Source organism: Haliotis cracherodii, unplaced genomic scaffold (assembly GCF_022045235.1).
Source record: "Haliotis cracherodii isolate W230 unplaced genomic scaffold, xgHalCrac1.p SCAF_4, whole genome shotgun sequence".
NCBI classification, from domain to species: domain Eukaryota; kingdom Metazoa; phylum Mollusca; class Gastropoda; order Lepetellida; family Haliotidae; genus Haliotis; species Haliotis cracherodii.
In genome coordinates, this window is record NW_027266297.1 from 20,809,828 (window position 1) to 20,836,111 (window position 26,284).

At 39.6% G+C, this 26,284-nt stretch overlaps 1 protein-coding gene across 2 annotated transcripts in view; it reads right to left on the reverse strand.

The window, feature by feature from the left end:
- LOC139478765 (putative ferric-chelate reductase 1 homolog) overlaps window positions 1-26,284 on the reverse strand; it is a 47,424-nt gene that overhangs the window by 20,381 nt on the left and 759 nt on the right. The window contains exons 1-5 of one of the 2 annotated variants that reach the window (XM_071261380.1): window positions 18,298-18,382; window positions 9,081-9,296; window positions 7,282-7,418; window positions 2,623-2,717; window positions 563-728 (exon numbers count right to left, since the gene is read on the reverse strand). In XM_071261380.1, the coding sequence (XP_071117481.1) occupies window positions 563-728; window positions 2,623-2,717; window positions 7,282-7,418; window positions 9,081-9,273 (591 nt within the window). In that variant the 5' untranslated portion in view covers window positions 9,274-9,296; window positions 18,298-18,382. Of the gene's footprint in view, window positions 1-562; window positions 729-2,622; window positions 2,718-7,281; window positions 7,419-9,080; window positions 9,297-18,297; window positions 18,383-26,284 lie in introns of those variants that run through there. The other variant, XM_071261379.1, reaches the window with a different exon arrangement.

Sequence of the window (26,284 nt, forward strand, 5' to 3'; positions counted from 1 at the left end):
TGGGATCGATGACATGCATCAAGCAAGTCAGCAAGCCTGACCACCCGATCCCATTAGTCGCCTCTTACGACAAGCATAGTCGCCTTTTACGGCAAGCATGGGTTGCTGAAGACCTATTCTACACGGGATCTTCACGGGTCAGAAGCATCTGTGGGTTACCCTCTCACATCAGCCAGCTACCTTGATGTCATTCCTACATGAAACACAAGCTGACATTCTATTCTCCAAACATATTTGCAAAATTATGATTTTGATTCATTCAAATTTCATAATTATTTTGATGACCACATCACCAGTTTTGATGGTCTTTGATGAACATGACATGTGCATGGTGTTGACCTCTTGACAAAAGTCCTGTCATTTCACAAAATCATACACTGCCTAACACTATCTGTAAAGTAAAACTTTCACTTGATTTTATTCATTTAAAATAACTGAAAACATGTGGCTTCGTTTATCAGAATATGACTTCTGATTTTGGTTCAAATCCAGTGGCAGTTTATAAGCCACGAGCTACCAAAAGTAGGGTATGTGATATGGATCCCAGTGTTGAGGCCTCTACCTGTGTTGTGGGAGGTGCCGGTGTTGTGGAGGGACATGATGACGCATCTAGCACCGAGGAGGGGACATCAGGATAGCTTGGGGGAGGGTTGGTCAGGGATTCGTTACGAATCACCACAGATGTCTGTTGAACCCAGTAGGTAGAAAAGCTCTCAACAAATGTTGTTCTGAAAAAGAAAATGGTCGAGATTGCAGAATACTGGCTACTTTCCAGCATTTTGGTGAGGGGTATGAACAAGCTTCCTCGTAAGTTGTTCAGTCACTATTTTCAGCCATCTTATCATGCTTATGGGGGACTTGCTTGTCATTTTCAATTACCAAAGTTAATGAAAAGTGATACATGTCTTTGTTCATGAGGTTGCCTCACAAATTATGGAACTGCCATTTTCAAGTAATGTTTTGATAAAGATAACATATTTTATTAGTGGCAAGTGTAGAAAAGCACTTCCTGAAAACATATGCTGAGCCCCCAATGACACTTCCTCTTATTAAGTCTTTCAAAAACAAAATAGTGGGGAATGCGGAATTGTCTGGATCCTGTCTTTGACATTGCACTGTGGCTTCGTCAGCCTATAGCATCATGAACTAAACTAAATTACATGTACAGATATTTTTTAAATTTCTTTGTTTATCTGTTTATATTGATATCAGTTTTGCATTTTCTGTATGAGATGATGTTGTAGAACCTGGAGAGACATAATGAGCAGAAAGTAAACACGTAAAAGGGACGCAACACTATCGGATTAAATTTCATTTGTTTTCAAGGGTTACCAGTGCCATCCCGATGATGTTTTAAAGTATTGGCAACCGGAGAAATTCCCATTTCCCACTGTCCTGTTCTGAACTGGCCATGAGCGCACTGGAGTTTGACACAGGCCATGGAAGCACACACTGATTAGCATCTCCACTATAAATTGTAGATAAATGGCTAATTAGTGCCAACGACCTCTATGTATCGTGCGTATAGTCTCAAGTCATTGTCGGTAGATGGGATGAGTGCCTTGATCTAGGGCCTGTGCTGGGGGATTTGGACTGCTTCTGCTGGTTTCCATTTATCGCCTCGTCACGATATGACTGAAATATTGCCGATGTGACATAAAGCATTAACTCACTCACTCTATTTGGTGCAGTCATGGAGATTGTTTGCCAGGATTTGTACTTTGTCCAACATGATATGTGATTACAGCAGTTGGTGAGGTGGTCTGAATGGCTGGTTTTCGGACTGACTTGGTGGTAGATGTTTCATGTTCTTTTACTTTACCCTTCGACCATGTTGACACTGATAAATTCTCCAGGACCATAAAGGAAACTTGTTGATATACCTTGGCTGTGTGAGTGTGTGACCTGGCTGTGTGAGTGTGTGACCTGGCTGTGTGAGTGTGTGACCTGGCTGTGTGAGTGTGTGACCTGGCTGTGTGAGTGTTTGACCTGGTTGTGTGAGTGTGTGACCTGACTGTGTGTGTGTGTGACCTGGCTGTGTGAGTGTGTGACCTGGCTGTGTGAGTGTGTGACCTGGCTGTGTGAGTGTGTGACCTGACTGTGTGAGTGTGTGACCTGGCTGTGTTAGTATGTGACCTGGCTGTGTGAGTACGTGACCTGGCTATGTGGGTGTGTGACCTGGCTGTGTGAGTGTGTGATCTGGCTGTGTGAGTGTGCGACCTGGCTGTGTTAGTGTGCAACCTGGCTGTGTGAGTGTGTGACCTGGCTGTGTTAGTGTGTGACCTGACTGTGAGAGTGTGTGACCTGGCTGTGTGAGTGTGTGACCTGGCTATGTGATTGTGTGACCTGGCTGTGTGTGTGTGTGACCTGGCTGTGTGAGTGTGTGACCTGGCTGTGTGAGTGTGTGACCTGGCTATGTGAGTGTGTGACCTGGCTATGTGAGTGTGTGATCTGGCTGTGTGAGTGTGTGACCTGGCTGTGTAAGTGTGTGACCTGGCTGTGTGAGTGTGAGATATCCAAGCACTGAATCGTTTCCAAAACAATGTGTGTCTGAGTCAGCAGTCAAATTGTCACAAATCCACCAAACTTTCCAGTCCACATTGATGAGAATGTTATACTTACACAAATACAATATCTCCTTGAGCTGAAGATGGGGCAGTCCAAGTGACTGTTATTGAACTTTTCGAATCACTGTTGACATGAGTAATGGATGAATCCTGAAAACAAACAGGTCACCATCAATAAATATTGTTTAATAACTCATTAAAATCAGATCTTAGTTCTCGCTATCAATCAACAAAGATCTGAGGACATCCCATAACAGGATCTAAATTAAATGAGATTGTCATTTTCAGGTTCTTAGTTGCATTGATTAGGGATACTGATCTATCTCATGAAAATATAAATGTTGCCATCTTGCAGATGCAGTGGAGAAGAAATTGTACATGTTGCAGTCTCTGAGATGTAAATGGAAATAAAATTATACACTACAGTCACTGGGATGTTAAATAAGAGTGAAGAATTGCAATATGCCACAGTCAGAGACATCATGGACATAACAGGTATCCTTCTGTAACATAAGTTCGATCGTAACATAAGTTTGATCAGCCATTTTCATCACCTACATTCTCGTTGATATATGAGATATTGTGGAAACTGGAGCTTTCATTGAGAGCGGCAGCCTTTCGCTTCGACTGGACTAAAAATGCTTCGTGGGAAAATGCGCAATGTAAGTTTAATCAAAATAATTATGAAATAATGTAATTTTAACCAAGGATTCCTTAACTCCCTTTTTTCCACAAACAAAACACCGTAATATTAAAGAAATGAGCCATCGTAAATGTCAGAGAAAACGTTGTCTGCTTTGTTTCTATCTAGTCAATGGAGGTCACGTGACACAATACGTCATGCCCTCGCCAAATTAAAAATCTATGGAAGCTTCCCTGGGCCATATCTTATTTTGATTTCCACGTAATTTTAAAGTTTTCTAGTCGACATAAACTTTTTATATTAAGGATTTTCAAGTGTATGCTAGTTATTTCAAAGAAAGAATTTAATATTTTAGGCCATCTTTGTTGGCGAACCAATAGGGATTGGTCAGTACCGCCAATACCGGTATGTGTCAAACGCACTAGATAAGGCATATGAAGCTGTTATTGATGGGATATGGCAATAAGGAGAGCTTCTAAGAAAGTTTGTGTACCGTTTTCGACTTTACATGATCGGATTAGTGGGAAGGTGTCAGTTGACTGTGTGACACCTGGAAGGGAGCCTCTTCTTTCACTTGAGGAAGAAAAGTTGTTCGTTGACCACATCAACATCATGGCTAATTTTGGATATGTGCAATGGGTTTACGGTTTTGTTTCAAAGTTGCATGGCGAAAAGATGATGGTGATGAAACTAGTTCGCTGAGAGACGTTTCAACTTTCTTTTAAGACAAAGAAGATGTTTTACGCAAGAACGGGGTGCCTACCAAGAAAAGAAACGTTCTCAGTGCTGTTGTTGGTGGTAAGCCCATACCAGAGTCTTCTATTTTGGATAAAATAGTTCACATCAGGCAAAGACATATGTGCCAAAGAGGAAAACTCAAGCACCTAAAAGCTCCAAACCATTTCCAAAGAAGAAGAAATGCATCCAGGCATCGCCCCGACCGTCAACAAGCAAAGTAGCGGATAATTCTCCTGTATCTATCAACGATAGCGATTTTTGGATTGGTCTTCTGACAGCGACAGAGAGGCAGATAATGAAGTTTGTTGTGTTTGCAGCCAACGTGAGTCGCAGGCAATTGGCAACTGTTATTCAGAACTTTACACTAGCTGGGCTCAATGTACTCATCAAACCCGTCAGCATTGGGTCCGCCTTCGTTACTGCACTTCTGTGCCTGTAGTTAGAAGAAACTCTGAATTCTGGTGTCCTTGTCATAACGAAAAAGAAAAGTAATATCCAGACTGTATCTTGTGTAAATATGTTATTTTTCATGTTTACTTCAATTTTTAACATTTGTGTGGGATTTTTTTTACATGACAAGAAAAACTATAAATCTAAATCGTGACATTGCGTGATGTACTGTGGCACGGATAGCATTCCATACATTCCATTGTATGCGGGAGAGCAAGCCAACCAATCAGGTGACCAAACTTGTGTGACGTTGTTTCTAGGTTATGTTTGTTGACTTCAAACATGGCGGGCGAAGTATCGATCGATTTGACAGTGGATTTCAATGGAACTTTGCCAAAATAGACGCTAATAAACAGTAATTAAGGTGAGATTTTGTTTTCTTTATGTTTGCTTTGTTTCTGCTAGTACGGCAGGGGATTGCTTATGTGATCGAACTTATGTTATGCAAGGATACATTTACAGACGGATCAAGCTGGTCTGTAAATGGTGCCAGATCACACACTCACACAGCAGGGGTACATGCTTACACAGCCAGGTCACACACACACATAGCCAGGTCACACACTCACACAACCAGGTCAAACACTCATACAGCCAGGTCCCACACTTACACAGCCAGGTCACACACTCACACAGCCAGGTCACACACTTACACAGCCAGGTCACTTACTCACACAGCCAGGTCACACAGCCAGGTCACACAGCCAAGTCACATACTCACAGAGCCAGGTCACACACTCACACAGCCAGTTCACATACTAACACAGCCAGGTCACATACTAACACAGCCAGGTCACATACTAACACAGTCAGGTCACACACTCACACAGTCAGGTCACACACTCACACAGCCAGGTCATACACTCACACAGCCAGGTCATACACTCACACAGCCAGGTCATACACTCACACAGCCAGGTCACACACTCACACAGCCAGTTAACATACTAACACAGCCAGGTCACATACTAACAGTCAGGTCACACACTCACACAGTCAGGTCACACACTCACACAGCCAGGTCATACACTCACATAGCCAGGTCACACACTCACACAGCCAGTTAACATACTAACACAGCCAGGTCACATACTAACACAGCCAGGTCACATACTAACACAGCCAGGTCACATACTAACACAGCCAGGTCACATACTAACACAGCCAGGTCACACACTCACACAGCCAGTTAACATACTAACACAGCCAGGTCACATACTAACACAGCCAGGTCACACACTCACATGGTCAGGTCACACACTCACACAGTCAGGTCACACACTCACACAGCCAGGTCACACACTCACACAGCCAGGTCACACACTCACACAGCCAGGTCACACACTCACATAGTCAGGTCACACACTCACACAGTCAGGTCACACACTAACACAGCCAGGTCACACACTCACACAGCCAGGTCACGCACTCACACAGCCAGGTCACACACTCACATAGTCAGGTCACACAATCACATAGTCAGGTCACACACTCACACAGCCAGGTCAAACACTCACACAGCCAGGTCACACACTCACATAGTCAGGTCACATACTCACACAGCCAGGTCACACACTCACAGAGCCAGGTCACACACTCACACAGCCAGGTCCCACAGCCAGGTCACACAGCCAAGTCACATACTCACAGAGCCAGGTCACACACTCACACAGCCAGGTCACATACTAACACAGCCAGGTCACACACTCACACAGCCTGGTCACATACTCACACAGTCAGGTCACACACTCACACAGCCAGGTCACACACTCACACAGCCAGTTAACATACTAACACAGCCAGGTCACATACTAACACAGCCAGGTCACATACTAACACAGCCAGGTCACACACTCACACAGCCAGGTCACACACTCACATAGTCAGGTCACACACTCACACAGCCAGGTCACACACTCACACAGCCAGGTCACACACTCACACAGCCAGGTCACACACTCACATAGTCAGGTCACACACTCACACAGTCAGGTCACACACTCACACAGCCAGGTCACACAATCACATAGTCAGGTCACACAATCACATAGTCAGGTCACACACTCACACAGCCAGGTCACACACTCACACAGCCAGGTCACACACTCACATAGCCAGGTCACACACTCACACAGCCAGGTCACACACTCACACAGCCAGGTCACACACTCACATAGTCAGGTCACACAATCACATAGTCAGGTCACACATACACACACACAGTCAGGTCACACACTCACACAGCCAGGTCACACACTCACATAGTCAGGTCACACACTCACATAGTCATGTCACACAATCACATAGTCAGGTCACACACTCACACAGCCAGGCCACACACTAACACAGCCAGGTCACACACTCACACAGTCAGGTCACACACTCACACAGCCAGGCCACACACTCACACAGCCAGGTCACACAATCACATAGCCAGGTCACACACTCACACAGCCAGGTCACACACTCACACAGCCAGGCCACACACTAACACAGCCAGGTCACACACTCACACAGTCAGGTCACACACTCACACAGCCAGGCCACACACTCACACAGCCAGGTCACACAATCACATAGCCAGGTCACACACTCACACAGCCAGGTCACACACTCGCACAGCCAGGTCACTTACTAACATAGCCAGGTCACACACTGACACCGGGTTAGCCACCATTGGCCATATCCAACTAGTCCACATCTCAATTTGCACTAATGGTTCATGAAAAATATTTATTCCCTCCACCATGTCTACATTTTCACTATTTGTCTTGAACTAACGTACAAGTAGACTGTCTACACCTGGAATTATGGGCTATAGTGACATCTTAAAACGTATCCAATCATGCTCATTATTTCAATTAAATGAAAAAATCAACTTACAGCTGGACACCATGTTTTAGCATTGCTGTCAGTTGCAGCAAACGTTCCTAATCCTGGAGGTGTAGTAGGACCAGAAGCTTTTCTTGCCTGCAGGAGGAAGCCCTTGAACTGCCGCCCACACACACCTGCCAGTACCACTGTACAAACAAAGGATTGAGGTGATGGATGCTGAACGTCCCTTAGAGACAGCTGAAGGCACTGATACAAAGGGACCCGTGAAGATACCGGGCAGAATGGGTCTTCAGCAACCCATGCTTGCCGTAAAAGGCGACTAACTGGAAAAGGGTGGTCAGGCTCGCTCACTTGGTTGATGCATGTCATCGATCCCAATTGCATGGATCGATGCTCATAATATTAATCACTGCAGCGTTAAACAGTAAAACCAACCAACCAACTGATGCAATGGCTCTTGTGTAGTTCAATTACCGTATTTGGCGTGAATAAGCGCCCCGCACTAATAAGCACCCCGCTCTTATGAGCACCCACGGCGGTATTTTTCTAATATATTGGCCAGTGAACAATCCCAATTAGCACCCCTTACGAATGATCAATGTTCACAAGACTTAATTATTCGCGTATAGTACACACTCGTGTGTCATATGCACCCTTAATTGTGGGCAATTAAATTCTAGAAAAATATATCTGTCATTTCAGGCTGTCAGCACAAACCACGAAATTTATCTTTCAACTCTGTTTTTTTTCACCAAAATAATATTCAAATAAGAGCCCCCTATTTCTAATTTCGAGAGCGCCCTGGGCGCTTATTACGTCAAATACGGTATATCCTGGTGTCCTTACACCCTTCATTTTGAAAGGATTACACCCAAAATGACGCAAACATATGGGCATGCATAAGAGAAAATTTCATAGTTTTAGCATAACAATGGCAGAATATACCAATTAAATTGTGCACACTAGATGTGTATATATATATATGTAATGTACCACAACACCAAAATTAGTACACATACGACTTCGAAAACGGATATTCACTTTGTTGTTCAATGATATAAATTCAACAATGCTGTTGTGTTATAATATCTCAGACAAATTACATTTTTGACAAGTATTCTTCATTTAGATAGGTCGCCATAAGGCTGAAATAATGCTGATGCGACATTACATTTTAACTCATTCACTCATTTAGATAGTTTCTAGGGTGTTCACTGCAATGATGTAACTCATTCTTTTATCTGAATAATCCCTGGGGCGGTCGGGTAGCCTAGTGGTTAAAGCGCTCGCTTGTCACACTGAAGACCCGGGTTCGATTCCCGACTTGGGTACAGCCCATTTGTGAAGCCCATTTCTGGTGTCCCCCGCAGTGATATTGCTGGAATATTGTAAAGGCGCCGTAAAACCATACTCACTCACTCACTCACTTAAGTATCCCTAACCTTGAAAGAAGGGACACTGACGGTTAGCATCTCACTGATCCTGTTGAATGGACTATGCTAAGGGCATCACACATTTTTCAAAATATCAGTTTGAATGTTATACACTTTTGAGTAATTACTTTCAGATACTTATTGTACATATTTAATTATAAAGATACAATCAGAGACCATATAATATATAATCTATTATATGGTCTCTGATACAATCAAATTCATCCACATGCAGTCTTGAGCCATGAAAATCCGGGCTAGAATAGATCTTCAGCAAACCATTCCTGCCGTAAAAGGCGACTATGCTTGTCATAACAGGCAACTAATGTGGTCGGGTGGTCACGCTCACTGACTTCCTAGTCTGGATGGGAGATTCTTGCATCTTGCATTCTTGCCGTGAGATGATACACTCACCATTAATCTGACTGCCAGGGGTGTAGGAAGTAAAAGCTGGTGTTATTGTGAAGGGAGATGGAAAGGCTTGGGTACTTCCCCCATGTCCACTTGGTACCATACTGGAACATGCCCCAACATTGGCACCCGATGGATTGCCTTTGACAGACGGCAGCAGCAGTGCTGCAACACAAACCAGGAACAGTCCTCTCATGGTTGTTGTGGAAACTGTCAGACCTGAAAAACGTAAGAGGCTGAACTTTATGAAGATGTTACCAAACATGTAAACATCACAGCACTGGGAGAGCACCGGGCTGTAGGGTATACAGTCAAGTCCCTTTATTCCGACATTGTTGGTTGCATATGATTATGTCAGATTATAACGAGTATGTCGGATAAACAAAATTAGGTTGTATAAACTTCATGATCTAAAATTGGACAACTACACGGTAGAAAACGATACAAACATGTAGAAAAATGAAAAATGAAATATTCATATTGTTGTGTTACATTGTCAGCGGAATATGTTTTCTAATCATGCAACCACAAAAGTTTAACACAAAGCTGCTGTTACGGACTGTATGACTGATTCAAAATTGACTGATTTTTTAAGCATAGTCTGGAAGGGAATTCACTAATTTGAAACTAGTGCCGCAATGCTTAAGAAAGCTGCTGTCTTAGTGGCTAATGTCGACTTCCTGTAAGTAATTTCATTGGTCGGTCAAAGTTCGCGAAAGGTCGTTCTGACGTAACCTGTAAAGGGTCTAAATAGCCCTGATTAAATCGGTTCCCATCATTTGTGTCGGATAAAAACGATTGTCCGATAAACGAGTGTCGGATTAACGAGACTTGACTGTACATAGTTGCCCTTGAACTCAGCAACTCATGTTTCTCATAACCTATGCCACCATGGGGATTCCGGGCTAGATTAGGTCCTCTGTAACCAAGCTATGCAAAGATGAGGTGGTCAGGCTTGGTGACTTGGTTGATGGCGTGTTATCGTACCCGTCAATGTTAATTGTTCGTTGCTCACACTATTGATCACTGGATTGTCTGGTCCAGACTTGATTATTTACAGGCTGCTGTCGTATAGCTGAAATAGTGTTGTGTGGGGGGTTATACAACAAACAAAAAAACAAAAAAAACAAACAACCCAAGAGGTGACTCAGAAGTCCACTGAGTTGGGTGAGGTAAAATCGGGTTTATCATCGTGTTCAAGACTATTACACTTATATAGCAATGTGCATCCACATGTGTGTGTTTGGCTGCTTGTACTAGTCCGGACTTATGCCTATTTTATAGTGCTAGCTGACTGAGACACCATGCTGCTGTTAAACACGATTACCCACTGACTCTGAGCTGACCTGAGTCTTTGTCCTCTACCACTAGACCATGGAGGCAGTCCTGATGTCCACTGAACCTTACAAACTCTTTGAAGGTCTCGGACCCATTGCTCACAACAGTTTTAAAAGAATATTTTTTCCATATCAGTAACCATGGTAACAAGCAAAATATGATGTTGTCATATTCATTATTTCAAAGCTCAACCAATTGTATAGAATAGGCTTGTGGGTACTGATGTGTCATGTTTTATACATGGGAGGTTGGCATTGTCGTGGTATCATGTGCATGAGACTCAATGCTGTGTATCAGTGATAAGCATGTAAACACAGTCATCAGTACAATAACTTGCTGGAGAGAACACCTGTGAAAGAGCCATCTGTTTATTTTATGGCGCCAGGTGATGGCTGCACATGGAGAGTGGGTTGTAAATTGCGATCAGTCAACAATCAGAGCCTACTGTGCATAACTTTATTGTACTGTTATCATCACAAGAACAATGAACATGGACCCAACTGATGTGGAAAACAAAATGGCGAAATTGTTGATATCCCTCATCCTTTTAAAAATGTGCATAAACTCACCAAAAAGGTTTAATCCTAACCTACAACTGACAATATGATTGATGAAAAAACCAAATGTGTTTATAAGCCTGGGTGAGTGAGTATGGTTTTACGCCGCTTTTAGCAATATTCCAGCAATTTAACAGCGGGGGACACCAGAAATGGGCTTCACACATTGTACCCATGCTGGGAATTGAACCCAGGTCTTTGGCGTGACGAGCGAACACTTTAACCACTAGGCTACCCGACCGACCCCGTCTATACTGCCCATGATGTGAATCAGTAATGGTATATTCAAAAGACAGAGCTTTTGATTTCATTAATATTTTTTTCAAAACTCTAAATAATAATTCCTTAATGAAACAGCAAACAAATAGTGCCATGGCATTGTAGCTCGCCTGAATATTTAGTCACCAGTCTAAAATGTCAACAGACAGCAACTTACCATGTTAACAATGTGTCACATATTTCCTGCATATGTACATCATGTAAGAAGTATAAAAGTATAAATAAATATGACACAAGTAACAAACTATCCACAATGTTTCTAAACCAGCAAGAATGTTAGGGGTGTCACGATAATCGAAATATCGCTATATTGCTATTGGTAAGCGCTTAAAGTCAATAAATCAATTGTCAAATCAGTTTCCGATCAATAGTATCGATTTCAGTTAGGAATATCGATAGTTTCGATTGCATTTACCATATCAATAAAATACATGCAATGCTGTTCAAAATTTGTTTTTCTTTTGATAATGAGTGGTAGCAATTTACACATGGTAATGTGGAAGTTTCTTGTTCCTAAATTATTAGGGTAAAGAAAAAACAAATCAGTCATATCTCAAACTCTACGTTTTATTTGTTGTTATGGTTATCATATTGAAAGGAAACTTCAGTTCCAAGGTTTAGTTCAACAGTTACTCTAAAATCCATCTGAAATGATACACTGAAAACTATCGATATTTATCTCAATAGTTGCTTGCAATATCAATAGTTAACGCAAAAGTGATTTCCAGACCAATAGTCACCCCTACTAAATCTACTATTGTAGAACATTGTTGCAATACACAGCAGTTGTATAAACAGTTTCAACACTGAACTTGGTATACACCTCTTAAAGGCCACGATCTCACTGTCATCGTTTGCATTTGCGTTTGTGTTTGTATCTGCGATTTTGTACATTGTTGTAGTAAACTCATATTTGCATTTATGTTTGTGATTTTTAATAACATGTGACTGAATTCAAAATGGCATCACTTAATATGGTGATGGTGCTGAAAGAAGAGGTAGAAGAAGGAGAGATATCTCATTGGTTGGTTTGTGGTTTAACGCCGCACTCAGCAATATTCCAGCTAGATGACGTCGGTCTGTAAATAATCGAGTCTGGACCAGACAATTCAGTGATTAATATCATGAGCATCCATCCACGCAATTGGGATCGATGACATGCATCAAACAAGTCAGTGAGCCTGACCACCCGATCCCGTTAGTCACCTCTTGCCACAAGTATATAATCTCCTCTCTATAATGTAATACCATTAAAAAAACTTTCGAAAGTGTGAACATATTCACGTTTTTCATCACCATTCATTCCCAAACAATTTAAACATAATGATTACTGAACGACATATGGAGAAACCATAAATTCTCGTTTTCAAAGTTCATATTAATACCTAGCTTAGACTGACATATAGTCTATTAAATATGTCATTACACGATACATGTCTCTCCTCTAAACATACTGCTAAACATACTGCAACAAGCATAGTCGCCTTTTACGGCAAGCATGGGTTGCTGAAGATCTATTCTACCAAGGATCTTCACCTATTATTGTTGCTAACAGCTGGTAAAAGGCAACATCCAACTCTCTTTGTTTTGTAGTACAGAGCAGGACTAATTTTAACCAACTGCAAGAAATCTTCCATGTCCACAGCTGCTGAATCATCCTGACAAGTTTTGTTATTATGGCGCCATTTAAAAGTATGGTCTCTTACATGTGCTTTAAAAACTGCAAGGTGTATCCAAGTCACATATTGTATATTTAGATTTTACTTCTGCGATATATAACATGATATAAGGTGATGATGCAACTTAAAAGCCCCCCTCCTGTTTGTAAAATCGCAACACAGAACCAGCACAAGAAAACTTTCACCTTGACGCTGTAAGTGAGTTTAACATGACATAATATCACTTGATGCAGTTGCATAATAATCACTTGATGCAGACCGTATTTGCAAATGCAACGCAAAAATCGTGACAGTGAGTTTTGGCCCAAAGGAGAATAAGTTTCGAGTGCCAAAGAATTTTCCAATTGTTTCACAAAAGACACAGGAAATTACAAATGCATGCATGCTGAAGTTCAGCTTCCTCAGTTTGGACACCTGTGAAGATCTGAGCTAGAATTGGTCTTCTGCAACCCATAAAAGTTGTAAGAGGCGACCAATGGGATCGGGTGGTCAGGCGCACTGAATTGATATGATTGATGCATGTCATCGTAACCCAATTGTGTAGATCGATGCTCATGATGTCAATCATTTATATTGTCTGGTCTTTACAAACCACCATCATATAGTTGGAATATTGCTGAGTGTGTCGTTAAACAACAAATAAACAGACAAATTCTCAGTCTGGCAATATTTCAGATATGTTTACAGACAAACTACCATTAGAGATAACTTAAGAGCATGTGGTAACCCCAGAGAGTCATATCATGAACAAGACAACCCGGTATTAGAGGGATAGTCAAGATGCACATTTACTCTTCTTGAGTGTTTACATTCATGGCGGAAGCAGACAGACCGAGGTTCCCAGAATACCCTGCTAAGGGAGCAGTTATTATTCTTAAGTGGAAATCGCGGGGATGGCTTATTGTTTTAAACTGTTACTCTTTGACAGAGCATTACAGTGCCTTTTGTACAGAAATGGAAGAGCAGCAACCATTAATAGTTTTTTTTCCAAAATAACTACAGTGGAGGCCAAATGGAAAATTAGATTTAAACCAAGTGAATAAATTCAGGTGTTATCAGCATGGTCACTGATGGGAACAAACATGTGAAGTTTCAACTTTATTGGTTCTGTGGTTTCTGCGGGGATGATGTTTTCAGTGCGAGGATATGCTGCATGCATTTTGAAAGTACTTAGAATTCAAATAGTTCAAAAATTTAAAGTATTGCAAATACAGGACATACATGTTGAGCTCCACTAGTAACTACATGTACCACATTTCTTAAGATTTTTACAAAAATAGCTGAGAAAAAAGGTTTGTCAATACAGCTACTGTACTGGCAATATTGAAACCTGAATTAGAACCTTTCAACAAATAGGTTGTCATCGGTGGGAACAAGTGTAAAGTTACAGTTCATTGGTCCTGTGGTCCTCACTTGACTTACAGCATGTTTAGTAACATGAGCTAAAATGTAAACAATTCCTGAATAACAGGAGTGAATGATGTACGATATCTGTTGTTTACAAAAATTCACCAAGAAAGAATAAATGGTTATGAGGAGTTGTGCTCCCCCAAACATGACAAATGAAACCCTCACTTGAATTTATGTACAGCTTGTAACCATGGAAACGCTGAAAACAAATATGTCCATAAAAAGTGTCATGTTTTTTGTGATAAGTTTTATTTAGATAAACTGATCCACAAACAGCAGGTTATATTTTTATACAGCCTCTGTAACTATGTACAACTTGTAACCATGGAAACGCTAAAATCAAATATGTCCAAAATACTATTCCTGATAAACAAGTTCATGTACAAAGACAAAAAGTTCAAAACTGCCTGGATAGAGGAGAAGGGGGGATAAGAAGCATAATATACTCATAAATATACCCCGACCCCGGCCCCAAATGCCTTACCCCCAGCCAATGGTATGTTCTATTGAGCATGTGAGTGGCAGACTGAAAACCCTGACCAACAAGCTGTCTTCTCACTTTATCTCAAGAGTCAATGAAAAACTTCATAAAAAACTTATTAATATGATGTATTGGGCGCAGTGATTATTGTTGTATACACTAGGAGTTTTTTTATTTGAAAAATATAAAAGACAACAAATTCTAAAAAGACAAAAGTAGGGGGTGATGAGAGAAAATTGGTTCATTGATCGGAATTTGTTTTCCTGGAATATATAAATGATATATAATGATATGTTTACACAATACAAAGTGGGATTAATGTACAAAGATAACAATATCACGACGAAGCCGATGACATAGGATTAATGTACAAAGATAACAATATCACGACGAAGCCGATGACATAGGATTAATGTACAAAGATAACAACAATAAAGTTTTCTTTGTCCATTAATCCTATCTCATCGGCCTCGTCATTATATTGTTATCTTTGTACATTAATCCCATCTCATCGGCCTCGTCATTATATTGTTATCTTTGTCCATTAATCCTATCTCATCGGCCTCGTCATTATATTGTTATCTTTGTACATTAATCCTATCTCATCGGCCTCGTCATTATATTGTTATCTTTGTACATTAATCCTATCTCATCAGCTTCATCATTGTATCATGTATGGTTCATTGATTAGAATTTATTGTCCTGGAAGCCAAAATAAAAACAAATCCAAAGTTCTCAGACACAATAAGGCACCAGTTGATGGCTGATCATGGTTAGACTGATATCTCTGCAAAATTTGATCCAATAATATTGATTGGTCTGGACCAGACAATCCAATGATTGACATCATACTCATCGATCCATGAAACTGGGATACAATGACATGCATCAACCAAGTGGGCGAGCCTGACCACCCGATCCTGTTAGTCGCCTCTTATGACAAGCGTAGTCGCCTTTTAAGGCAAGCATTGGTTCCTGAAGACCTATTCTACCCATGATCTTCACAGGATTCTTTATTATGAAGAACACAACGTTTTGGAGAATTTGCCAACTCCATCATCTCGTATTACTTCTAAATGCCATTCAAAGACCTAATTTCATAATGTTAATTGACATTTGCTGCAGAGTTTTCAGCCTCAGAGAAGGTATAGATAAAATTAATCCATGCAAATAGGAAAATTCCTATTTCTGCACCTGAATGTATACTCAGTTTCTATCGGTACTGAAAGATACTTATAATTTATAACCATTTGCAAAAACATTGTTGTAATGGCACTCGGAAACTATGCCTGATTTGTAGTGTTTGTAATATACTGGGTATTACAGGCTGGTGGCTGTTTGATGAAAACCAGCCATTTCAGTAGTAAGTAAACAACTTCAGAGATAAGCAGATCCACTCCTCCTAAAAGCAACAGCATAAAGAATTATATTAGAGTTGTTTGGTGTGCAATCCTCTTTCTATATACAGATTCAAACCTTATATGTGCCCAATGTATAACACTAATGGTTATAAGTGCACTTTAGCTATACCCACAACAAACACAGTTTTCGAATGCTAGATATATCATGGTCATGATCTAACCAAGATGTTTAACACTGTTGCACTCATTCAAGCCCATTAGAGAAGCAGCTATATATATATACTATGCACTCCTATGTGATAAGTTTTAATATCTTTGATAGGCATTTAGAAGCTGGAAGAACCTAATTACATGACATATTTTATGTATAGGAACTTCTTTTATTCTTTATCGTGACATTTCAGAACTAAATACTTCTTGCTCTGTCATCAGGTGAATGCTGAGTAAGTGCAGAGTTAGATATATAATGATATGTTTACACAACAAAAGGCGGGGTGAATGTACAAAGAAAACAATATCACGATGAAGCCGATGACATAGGATTAATGTACAAAGATAGCAATAATAATGTTACCTTTGTACATTAAGCCTATCTCTTCCGCTTCATCATTGTATTGCTATTTTTGTACATTAATCCTATCTCTTCGGCTTCGGCATTATATTGTACATGAATATTGTACAAAAATAACAATATAATGACGAAGCTGAAGAGATAGGATTAACGTACAAAGATAACATTATTATTGCTATCTTTGTACATTAATCCTATCTCTTCGGCTTCGGCATTATATTGTACATGAATATTGTACAAAGATAACAATATAATGACGAAGCTAAAGAGATAGGCGCTTAATGTACAAAGCTAACATTATTGTTGTTATCTTTGTACATTAATCCTATCTCATCAGCTTCATCATTATACTGTACATGACTATTGTACAAAGATATCAATATAATGATGAAGCCGATGAGATAGGCGCTTAATGTACAAAGCTAACAATATTATTGTTATCTCTTCGGCTTCATCATTGTATTGCTGTCTTTGTACATTAAGCTTATCTCTTCGGCTTAATCATTGTATTGTACATGAATATTGTACAAAAATAACAATATAATGCTGATGCCAAAAAGATTGGATTAATGTACAAAGATAACTTTATTATTGTTATCTTTGTACATTAATCCTATCTCTTCGGCCTTGTCATTATATTGTTATCCCACCTTGTGTAAACATATATATATATACACTCTATGCACTTACTTAACATTCACCTGATGAAGGAGCAACAAGTAGCTCTGAAACATTGTGATAAAGAATAAAAGAAGTTGCTATCCATAAAAAAGTGTCATGTATTTGTGGTATGTTTTATTCAGATAAACTGATCCACAAATAGATAGTTATATTTTTACACAGCCTCTGTACTTAATTAATAACTCGCAAATTCTAAGACACATCACAACAACATTCATTTCACAGTCATCTGACAAAGAGCATAAGCAAAGCCTTACAATCCTTTTTCTATAGAGTTCACACCTTACGGCCCAATGTATGACATGAATGTCTTCATGACTTATCATGCTTTCTGGCCATCGAGTCCCATGGACTTAACCTGTCACGACAACAAACACTTTTTTCTTTTTTTAAAACGCTGGACATACCATAGTCACGATCTAACTTAGACACTTAGGACTGTTTACCCAGTGTCGCACTCATTCATCTCTTAGAGCAGCATCTATGCGTTCGATATTGATAAGTTTTTTTACATAAACTGTTCCACAAATAGATTTGTTCAACATAGCCTCTGTATTTAACAACTACCAAATACTAAGACAAACACCCCTGTCACGCTCCGTTCACAGTCATCTTATAAAGAGTATACTGATTATCACCGCAGAATCGGCCCTAACACTCCTCAAGCGTAAACCTGGCCAAAGACGTTTATATAGATATTTATATACGTCTGTGCCATGGTGCAGAACAACGTAACAATCATTACCTTGACTCTTTAAGATCTCTATGTTTACTTATCGTGTGCGCGAATGTTGTGCGATGTTCGCTACACGCTCTATAAATGCGAATCTATGTTTTCATACGAATATTCACACATCATTTACCTGAGTTCGTGGGTCACAATATAACCATCCGAGTCTAAACTGACAGTGCTGTGTCATGTGACCTACTTACTCACAGACATTGCGAAAGAGCATGTGAACCACTGTTTACGGAAACACTAATCACGTGACTCTCGTTTCCACTCGGCGCTGAACTGTGTGTGCTGCCCCTTCTCGGCGCGGCATACCGGGCTGATTGTTAAGCGTTGCTCTGGTAGGAATTTGAAGTGTTATAGAACTCTATCCAGGTTCTGTATACTTTAATCCCTTCTTATGTTTGTTCGAATTAAAATAGCTTTGTAAATCACAATGTGTTATCTTTACAGAGATCATATCATGCCTTATCTACTATAATTGATTTTCGCGAAGTATTTCTGTTAGTACGGCATTGAATAAAACAAATATATTAATTTAAAGGCACTGATCTAACGCAATTCCCCGGGACTGGTTGTTGCCTTTGTTATTGTTTTTTCCCAGTGAGTACCCGGATGTATAGCAGAAATCTAGACTAGTTCGCGACCTCTGCTGCGCAATTCGTAAGCGCATTAGTCGCTTTTATGGGTAGTAATAAGGGCGTATGGTCACATTGATCAACAAAATGAAATACAGTTTTCGAGATAATAAGGAAATGTAGGTACCTTTGTGGGTAGCATCGGTAATGGTGACGAGGTTTTGAGTCACTTGCTTGGTAATTTTGCGATTTTCGTTTACACTATTTTGACTTGCAACACAAAGTAAATAATTCACCTGAGCATTCCTTTTTTTTATAGTGTGTATTTTTTTTACTGTCAAATGTGTAACAAATTTATTAAACGTCTAAATATTCAGTTATTTTACAATGTGACTGAAAAACATTTCAATCTGTATTATTATGATAACGAATTCCAAACATTTTCATGTTCAATGTCATCACCAAGAGACTGAAGATGTTACGTTGAGAAAAGTACATTTCTATGTTGTTTGGCTTCTAATCCTACATAATAATCTGTTGTGATCGTCTGAATCAATCTGGACAGTCAAAATGACTGAAATATTTACACATTTTATAAATTGCCTGAGAGAATCACATTTTACAAATTGACGGTAATATATACACGCTTACAAAGGAAAAGACCCGTGAAAACAACTTCTATCGCGCATTGAAGAATTTCCCAACCAAGACGTAGAGAAACAAGAACGAATCGGTTCAAATGATGGAAAACAAAATGCAAATATCATAATTACAACCTACCAAATTTATGTGTATAAATTTTAGGCAGCTTCCTTGTTCGAGGAATGTATCCGTGAATATCCACACAAAGGAATAATATCCCACTCGTCTGCAGATGTACAAAGAAACTTATTCGATGTCACGTGTCTCAGTAACAATCAAATATTTTAAAAGATATATATCGTTTCGGGATATTATAACCCATGTTCGTTTCTCAACTGATCACTTGGATTGTTTCAGGTGTTTTACATAGGTGTCAAGTCTCAATGGTCGGCTGAGAAAGCCCACGTGACAACTATTTTCATAACGTTCACGGTTCATAAAAAATCCATTGAGTGATAGATAACAATGATCAATCAATCAACGTATTATAAGTTAATCCTTTGAACAAAGTATGTTGTTTTTACATCGGCACTTCACGCCATGGTATGAGTGTATTCCCTTTGTTTTAGTAAACCTAGACATGTAAACACTCACTTTTGACATATCCACTGTGCATGATAAAAGTGATTAATCAATCAACGTATTTTCTGTTAATCCTTTGATGACTAGGAACGTTCCGTTGATTAACAAAAAAAAAATCAACTGATCATTCATCTCTTGCTGGGCTGCCACGTGCATATTACATAACACACATTTCACCTCACTTCAAACCTGGATTTAGATTGAATAATTACCCCAGACACAATAAATGCCAAATGGGAACCTTTGTCAGGTAATCTAAGTGGTGCTACCACTAATTGTACCTGTAATAAATTCATTAACTGAGCATCAAGTGAATGACGACAAATACACAAGTGAAGGGTTATACGAGAAAACGTGGATGACAACAATTATCGACGCAAGCCGAAATAAAACTATAACCATCTGGGGTATTTCCAAATGACGACATCCGATGAGCTCCGCTGTTCTTTTTGTCTGCTTGTTTAGGCTGAAGAAATTAATTAACATGCGCCCTTTGTCGAAATCTTTATAGATCACAGTTAACCAATCAGTGTTTATGCAAAAATGCGTAAAACAAATATTGCCTCAATCCTCCAAGTTTATTAAGCTGTCCTTGCAGACGGTAGCCCAGTCTCTGGTCACGCTCAGTTGCGTTGCATATCATCCGAGTACTCACGGGGGAAAAAACAATAACAAAGGCAACAACCAGTCCGGGGAATTGCGTTAGATCAGTGCCCCTTTAAATTAAATCATATCCTTGGTTTTTTTTCATTGAAAAACCATATGCCGATCGTGTACATTTAATTTCAATGGCGGTGGTTGATATGTAGATGATATATGGATTAAGGTAAGGATATGTATTATTCCACTGGGGATGGGGTGGGGGAGTCGCATTGATATTGAGTCGCATTTTTGGCTAGGGGTCAGCAGTCATATTAATTTGGAGACGCGTTAATTTTCAGATTTACAGTATTACATTCTGTTCTGTTTAACTTTGTATGATGGAAATAGATAGATAATATGCGTACAGCATACGAGTTCGTGGGCATTTCATTGAATAACCAAGCAATTGGTTGGTTTTTTTTTAATATATGTTCCCATAAACCGAAAAATATATTCAACTACGCCCACTAGCGGTCCTGATTGGCTGATAATAATGTGGGCGGTACTTGTGTTGCGTCATTGCGCTGAGGGGCGGTCGGGTAGCCTCGTGGTTAAAGCGTTCGCTCGTCACGCCGAAGACCCGGGTTCGATTCCCGACGTGGGTACTATGTGTCAAGCCCATTTCTGGTGTCCCCGACGTGATATTGCTGGAATATTGCTAAAAGCGGCGTAAAACCATACTCACTCACTCACTCATTGCGCTGAACACTATCCGAGTTTGCATTGAAACACTTATTTACCTCTCATAGACGTGTGCGTTATATAGCACATGAATGGCGTTTCCTTTAATCTATCAATGATGCCGTCCACTTTGTAAAAAATGCATATATTTTAATTATGAAGTATTGCTGATATGAAAATACAATTTCATATCATCACTAGTGACATGTGACCGTTGGATTCCGAGCGAAAATATAGGTCCGTTGAAAGCTATGCTTGTCGTAATTAAGAGATAAGTAATCGGATTGGGCGGCCAGACTGGGCGATTTGGTTGATCGCATGACATTGCATCCCAATTATGTGGATCGATTCTCATGTTGTTAAACGATCACCAGATTGTTATTTACAGAGAGAGAGAGAGAGAGAGAGAGAGAGAGAGAGAGAGAGAGAGAGAGAGAGAGAGAGAGAGAGAGAGAGAGAGAGAGAGAGAGAGAGAGAGAGAGAGAGAGAGAGAGAGAGATGTTTATTTTTGTTTCACACGCACAAGCCGTCATGGTAAAACCATTTGGCATAGTATAATTTCCGGACAAAAGCTTGTACATCCAGCCTTATTAGGCTTATGAGACACATTGAAATACAAGAGTATCCATTGTTAAATAAATAAATAAATAAATAAATAAATAAATAAATAAATAAATAAATAAATAAATAAATAAATAAATAAATAAATAAATAAATAAATAAATAAATAAATAAATAAATAAATAAATAAAATATCATATATGTACTATACTAATAACAATAAAAGTGGTGTTTATCTTTTTTTAAAATAACAATAATAATTGTAGTAATAATGATAATTAACTTTTATAGTTTTGTCTTCTTTTAAACATATAATATAGACATTTAGCTAAAATGTGTTGCAGTGATTCCTCTTGCATAATAAAAATCAATTTGTCTGAGCTGCCTAAATTTAAAAAATCACTGTTAATAGCAAAAGCTTCTTGTAAAAGATCAAAACGTAAGTCATCATAAAAGTTACTTTCGATTAAGAATGGCATTCATCTTCGATATAAGTGGGGGGAGCATCGTGATCATGGGAGTATATACAATATTTACATATTCTTTGAGATAAAGGAGTGGGAGGCTCGGAGTATCGGCCGGTCTCAATATGCAGTGGAACATTAACGCATCTAAAAGAGGCTAAAATCCTTCTGTGATCCTTAAACTTTACATTCTTGACATAAAAATCGACATCCGGAAAACATTTATAAGTTCTATATGTTCGTAATTTATTCCCGTTTGGTTTATTTCTGTCGTCCCATACAGCGGCAAGCCATTTCGTTATCATCAGAAGTGAGAACATTTCTAACATGAGCGATGCATTGTTTCATAGTCAAACCCGATCTCATTAAGAAGTCCACATTAAAATGAGTTAAAACCTTAAGAAATCTTTTACCCGAGGACTGTAATTTCTTAGAAGACCATTTGTGAACAACATAGGGGATACGCGAATGAGGCATATTATATAGTCTAAAATATAACCGACAACATTTAGTTAGTTGTGTAACTTTCGCAGAGTCTCATCCCATATCACCTCTCATAGCAACAACAGATGCATTCTTTTTCACTCCTAGAAATAGTCGACAGTCTTTATTTTGAACTACTTCAATCTCTTTATATGTATTTAAACCCCAAATACCAGCTGCATAAAATAAAACAGGCTCAAAAAGAGCTTTGTAAAGCTTGTCAAAGACATCATAAGACATGCCACCAGCCTGAATATATGTTGTGTACAAAGCAGCAAGAGCCTTACTGGCTGATTTACATAGTTCTTTTACTGTTTTATGCATATCAAGATGTTCATTAAAAAACAATCCCAGATACTTATAAGTACAAGCATACTGAACACCATGTTCACCGCAGAAGAAAAATGTCCGGTTGTGCGCAAGGCATTAGCCCCTAAGTCAAAGTTGTTGATATGGAAACTGAAAAAAATATCTTATTAAAAGAAACCCCAAACTTTCAAAAGGAACCAGTTCATCACTAGACCTATCTACATGTATGTGTCAAGTTTGATAAAGAAATATTTTATGGTTTTTCAAGATCTGCCTGACCTGACCAAGACCTGACTACTCGTGCCATTTAGTCGGCTCGTACTACAAGTAAAATCTTCTTTAAGGGCTGAATTGTTCATAGCTTACTTATCAGATAAATCAAATATTCAAGGGCTTTTGTAAATTTCGGATACCATTTTATAATTATATCGCTAATATTCTCCGTAAGTCAGAAGATGTTAATCCCATTACTGCTACTTGTGTCCAAGGTGCAATTGCGATCAAGTCCATCTCGAAGCACATTGACTGAGATTCGAACCCGAACTCCCACGTTGATGTGTTTGCCTACATACACCGAAAAAAACTAAATTTATTTTTTTGTGGCCATTTTGCAGATATTGCAAAAATTCGAATATGCGTTTTTAAAGTGTTTCAGTGTTGGTTTCGGAATATGCTGTGACTTTAAGTTAAACCCTATAGCTCTATGCTATTTCAGCGTATTCTAGTTATTATCTGCTCTGTTAAATTACAGCTTCAGTTTCAAAATTTATATGCAGTATAAAACTTATTATCTGTATGTATTTACTGAATCAGTAATTACCAGTCAGACAATTGCAACAGATGTTTCTTATCCTACAAATAAAGCAGTCAGCACAATTATGAATATTTCATCCCGTTATTCAGGCAACTAAATACAAAACCGTATATTCCGGTTCAAATATCACGACTTTTTGTGTACGGTAGTCGTTGTAGCGAGCGAATGCGCTTTGAAATTTGTATACAACATTTTTTTCTGATTTTCATATGTATTAATATATAATGTCTGTTAAATAGATCGAGGACAATGCCAAGCGAGTCTTTGCGTTTACCCCACTTCGGTGAAACCCACGAGCACGGGTATAGTGCTGACAAACCTAGAAACTATCGGGGCGAACCGGGACCGATATTCTGATACAAACAATACGTATATATATCATACTTAAGTGTAATGCACACAGGGCTTGGCTCTGTATGAGACATGTATTGATTGTGTTTGATGAGTATACAGACTGCCAGAAGCATTACACTGATCATATCCCTTTATTAACAAATAAGTTTTTCATCCCCTCAGGTGACATGATTAGGCTTATATTTTCAAGAGGGGACACATAAACATGTTCTTTGATAAGAAACACCAATGTTGTATTTATTATGTATTTTCTCAGTGATCTTCATAGGTTCATTGGCATTGGGGGCACGGGTGGCCCAGTCGTCTAAGGCGCCGCGATTCGCTGAGCCGAGTTGCGTCCCTTGGGCACGCCAGAAACCTATGATTGTGGGTTCGAATCCCGGTTCGCCCCGATTTTGTTTCTAGCATTGTCAGCACCATACCAGTGCTCGTGGGTTTCACCGAAGTGGTAAACGTCTGAGACCTGCATCACTTCGGGCTTTCCTCCCACAGTAAGCTGACACGCCGTGATATAACTGGAATATTGTTAAAAGCAGTTGGTATACCCAACTCACCCACACCCATCATAGGTTCACTGAGATATGTCATTATTTAATGCATAATAGGTCATCATACGGCCTTTGACACTGGTTCAGCTATGGTGTTACGTGTAGGGGTGAAAACACAGTATGCTGTAGGCAATTAGTGGCGACATAGCAAGGAGTTACAACAGTAAGCGGAGCTGGAGATTATGTAAAGTTGAAAAATACTTTGATATTGGAGAACTGCCAAGTATGACTCAGCATATCTAGTGTCACGATATCGACAAATCCACTCCAGCCATCCATCCATTCCACCCTCAAACACTCATCCATCTAACTTACCCACCTTTCTAATAAATAACGTCATTTAAGGGATCAAAAAGAATGGTTGAAATAAACATCCGGGACCTTTATATATCTGTTCCAGCTGGTTACGCGACTACAATGGTCGTCTCATTTGTGATCAGCTGTAGCTTATTGTTAAATGTAACTATATCTGTTTGTGAACGCAGCTTGTTACGCGCCGACAATGGCCTTGTCATTTGTGATCAGTTGTAGCTTACTGTTAAATGTAACCATATCTGTTTGTGAACGCAGTTCCGCGCATACAATTGTATCGTTCTATATAATCGTGTTGCATGAATATTGAACATTTGTGATAATTTATTTTCTTATGATTGTGTGCAACGGCCGCTATCAGTCATAAAACCAAATGGTTGTATTTTGTCCTGACAAAAATGGGCGCCGTTAGTAGAATCGTGTTGCAAACAGACGCCCTTGCATGCTTTCTTCTTAAAACATACCTGAAAATACTAGTATGTATTTAATCAGTAGCTCTTCTCCGTATATCATATGCCAGCGTGAAGCAATGATTCATGTATTTTTAAAAGCACCCCAGTATAAACGACATTATCATAGAAAGGTAGTCACGTGCAACGTGCCCAAATCAACGACGATACTTACTTGTCTCCTACTGAACAATACCCGGCCGAGTCTATCATGACTGCGTCGTAATGGGGTGGTGTGTGTGCGGTGGTGTGTGTGCGGAGTGGGGGTGGGGGTGTACGTGTGTGCGTGTGTGTGTGTGTGTGTGTGTGTGGGGGGGGTTCTCATAAACGGGTATGTTGTTAAATAATCCTATACTGGTTAATACGAAGGTTTTGTCACTCAACGGTGCTTCCCACGCAACTTGACCCCACCCCTTAAAATGCGCGACAGCAGGGTGTGATTAAACCACCCCGGGCCAGCTATAACTACTATAACTACCGGTGGTGCAGACCTCCTACCTCCCCCGGGCTAGTTGTAATTAGCAGTTTCATTACCCCTGTATATCATTTGCCGGTCTTGCTTCGATAATGGACCGTTTGGCAAAGTGATGGGAACATACGCCCTGCCTGCAAAGCTTGACGATTGCCTGTATTTGTCTCTTACTAACAGTCGATGTTTACATACATATGCAAACAGATCGCCGCTTACATGCAGTGGC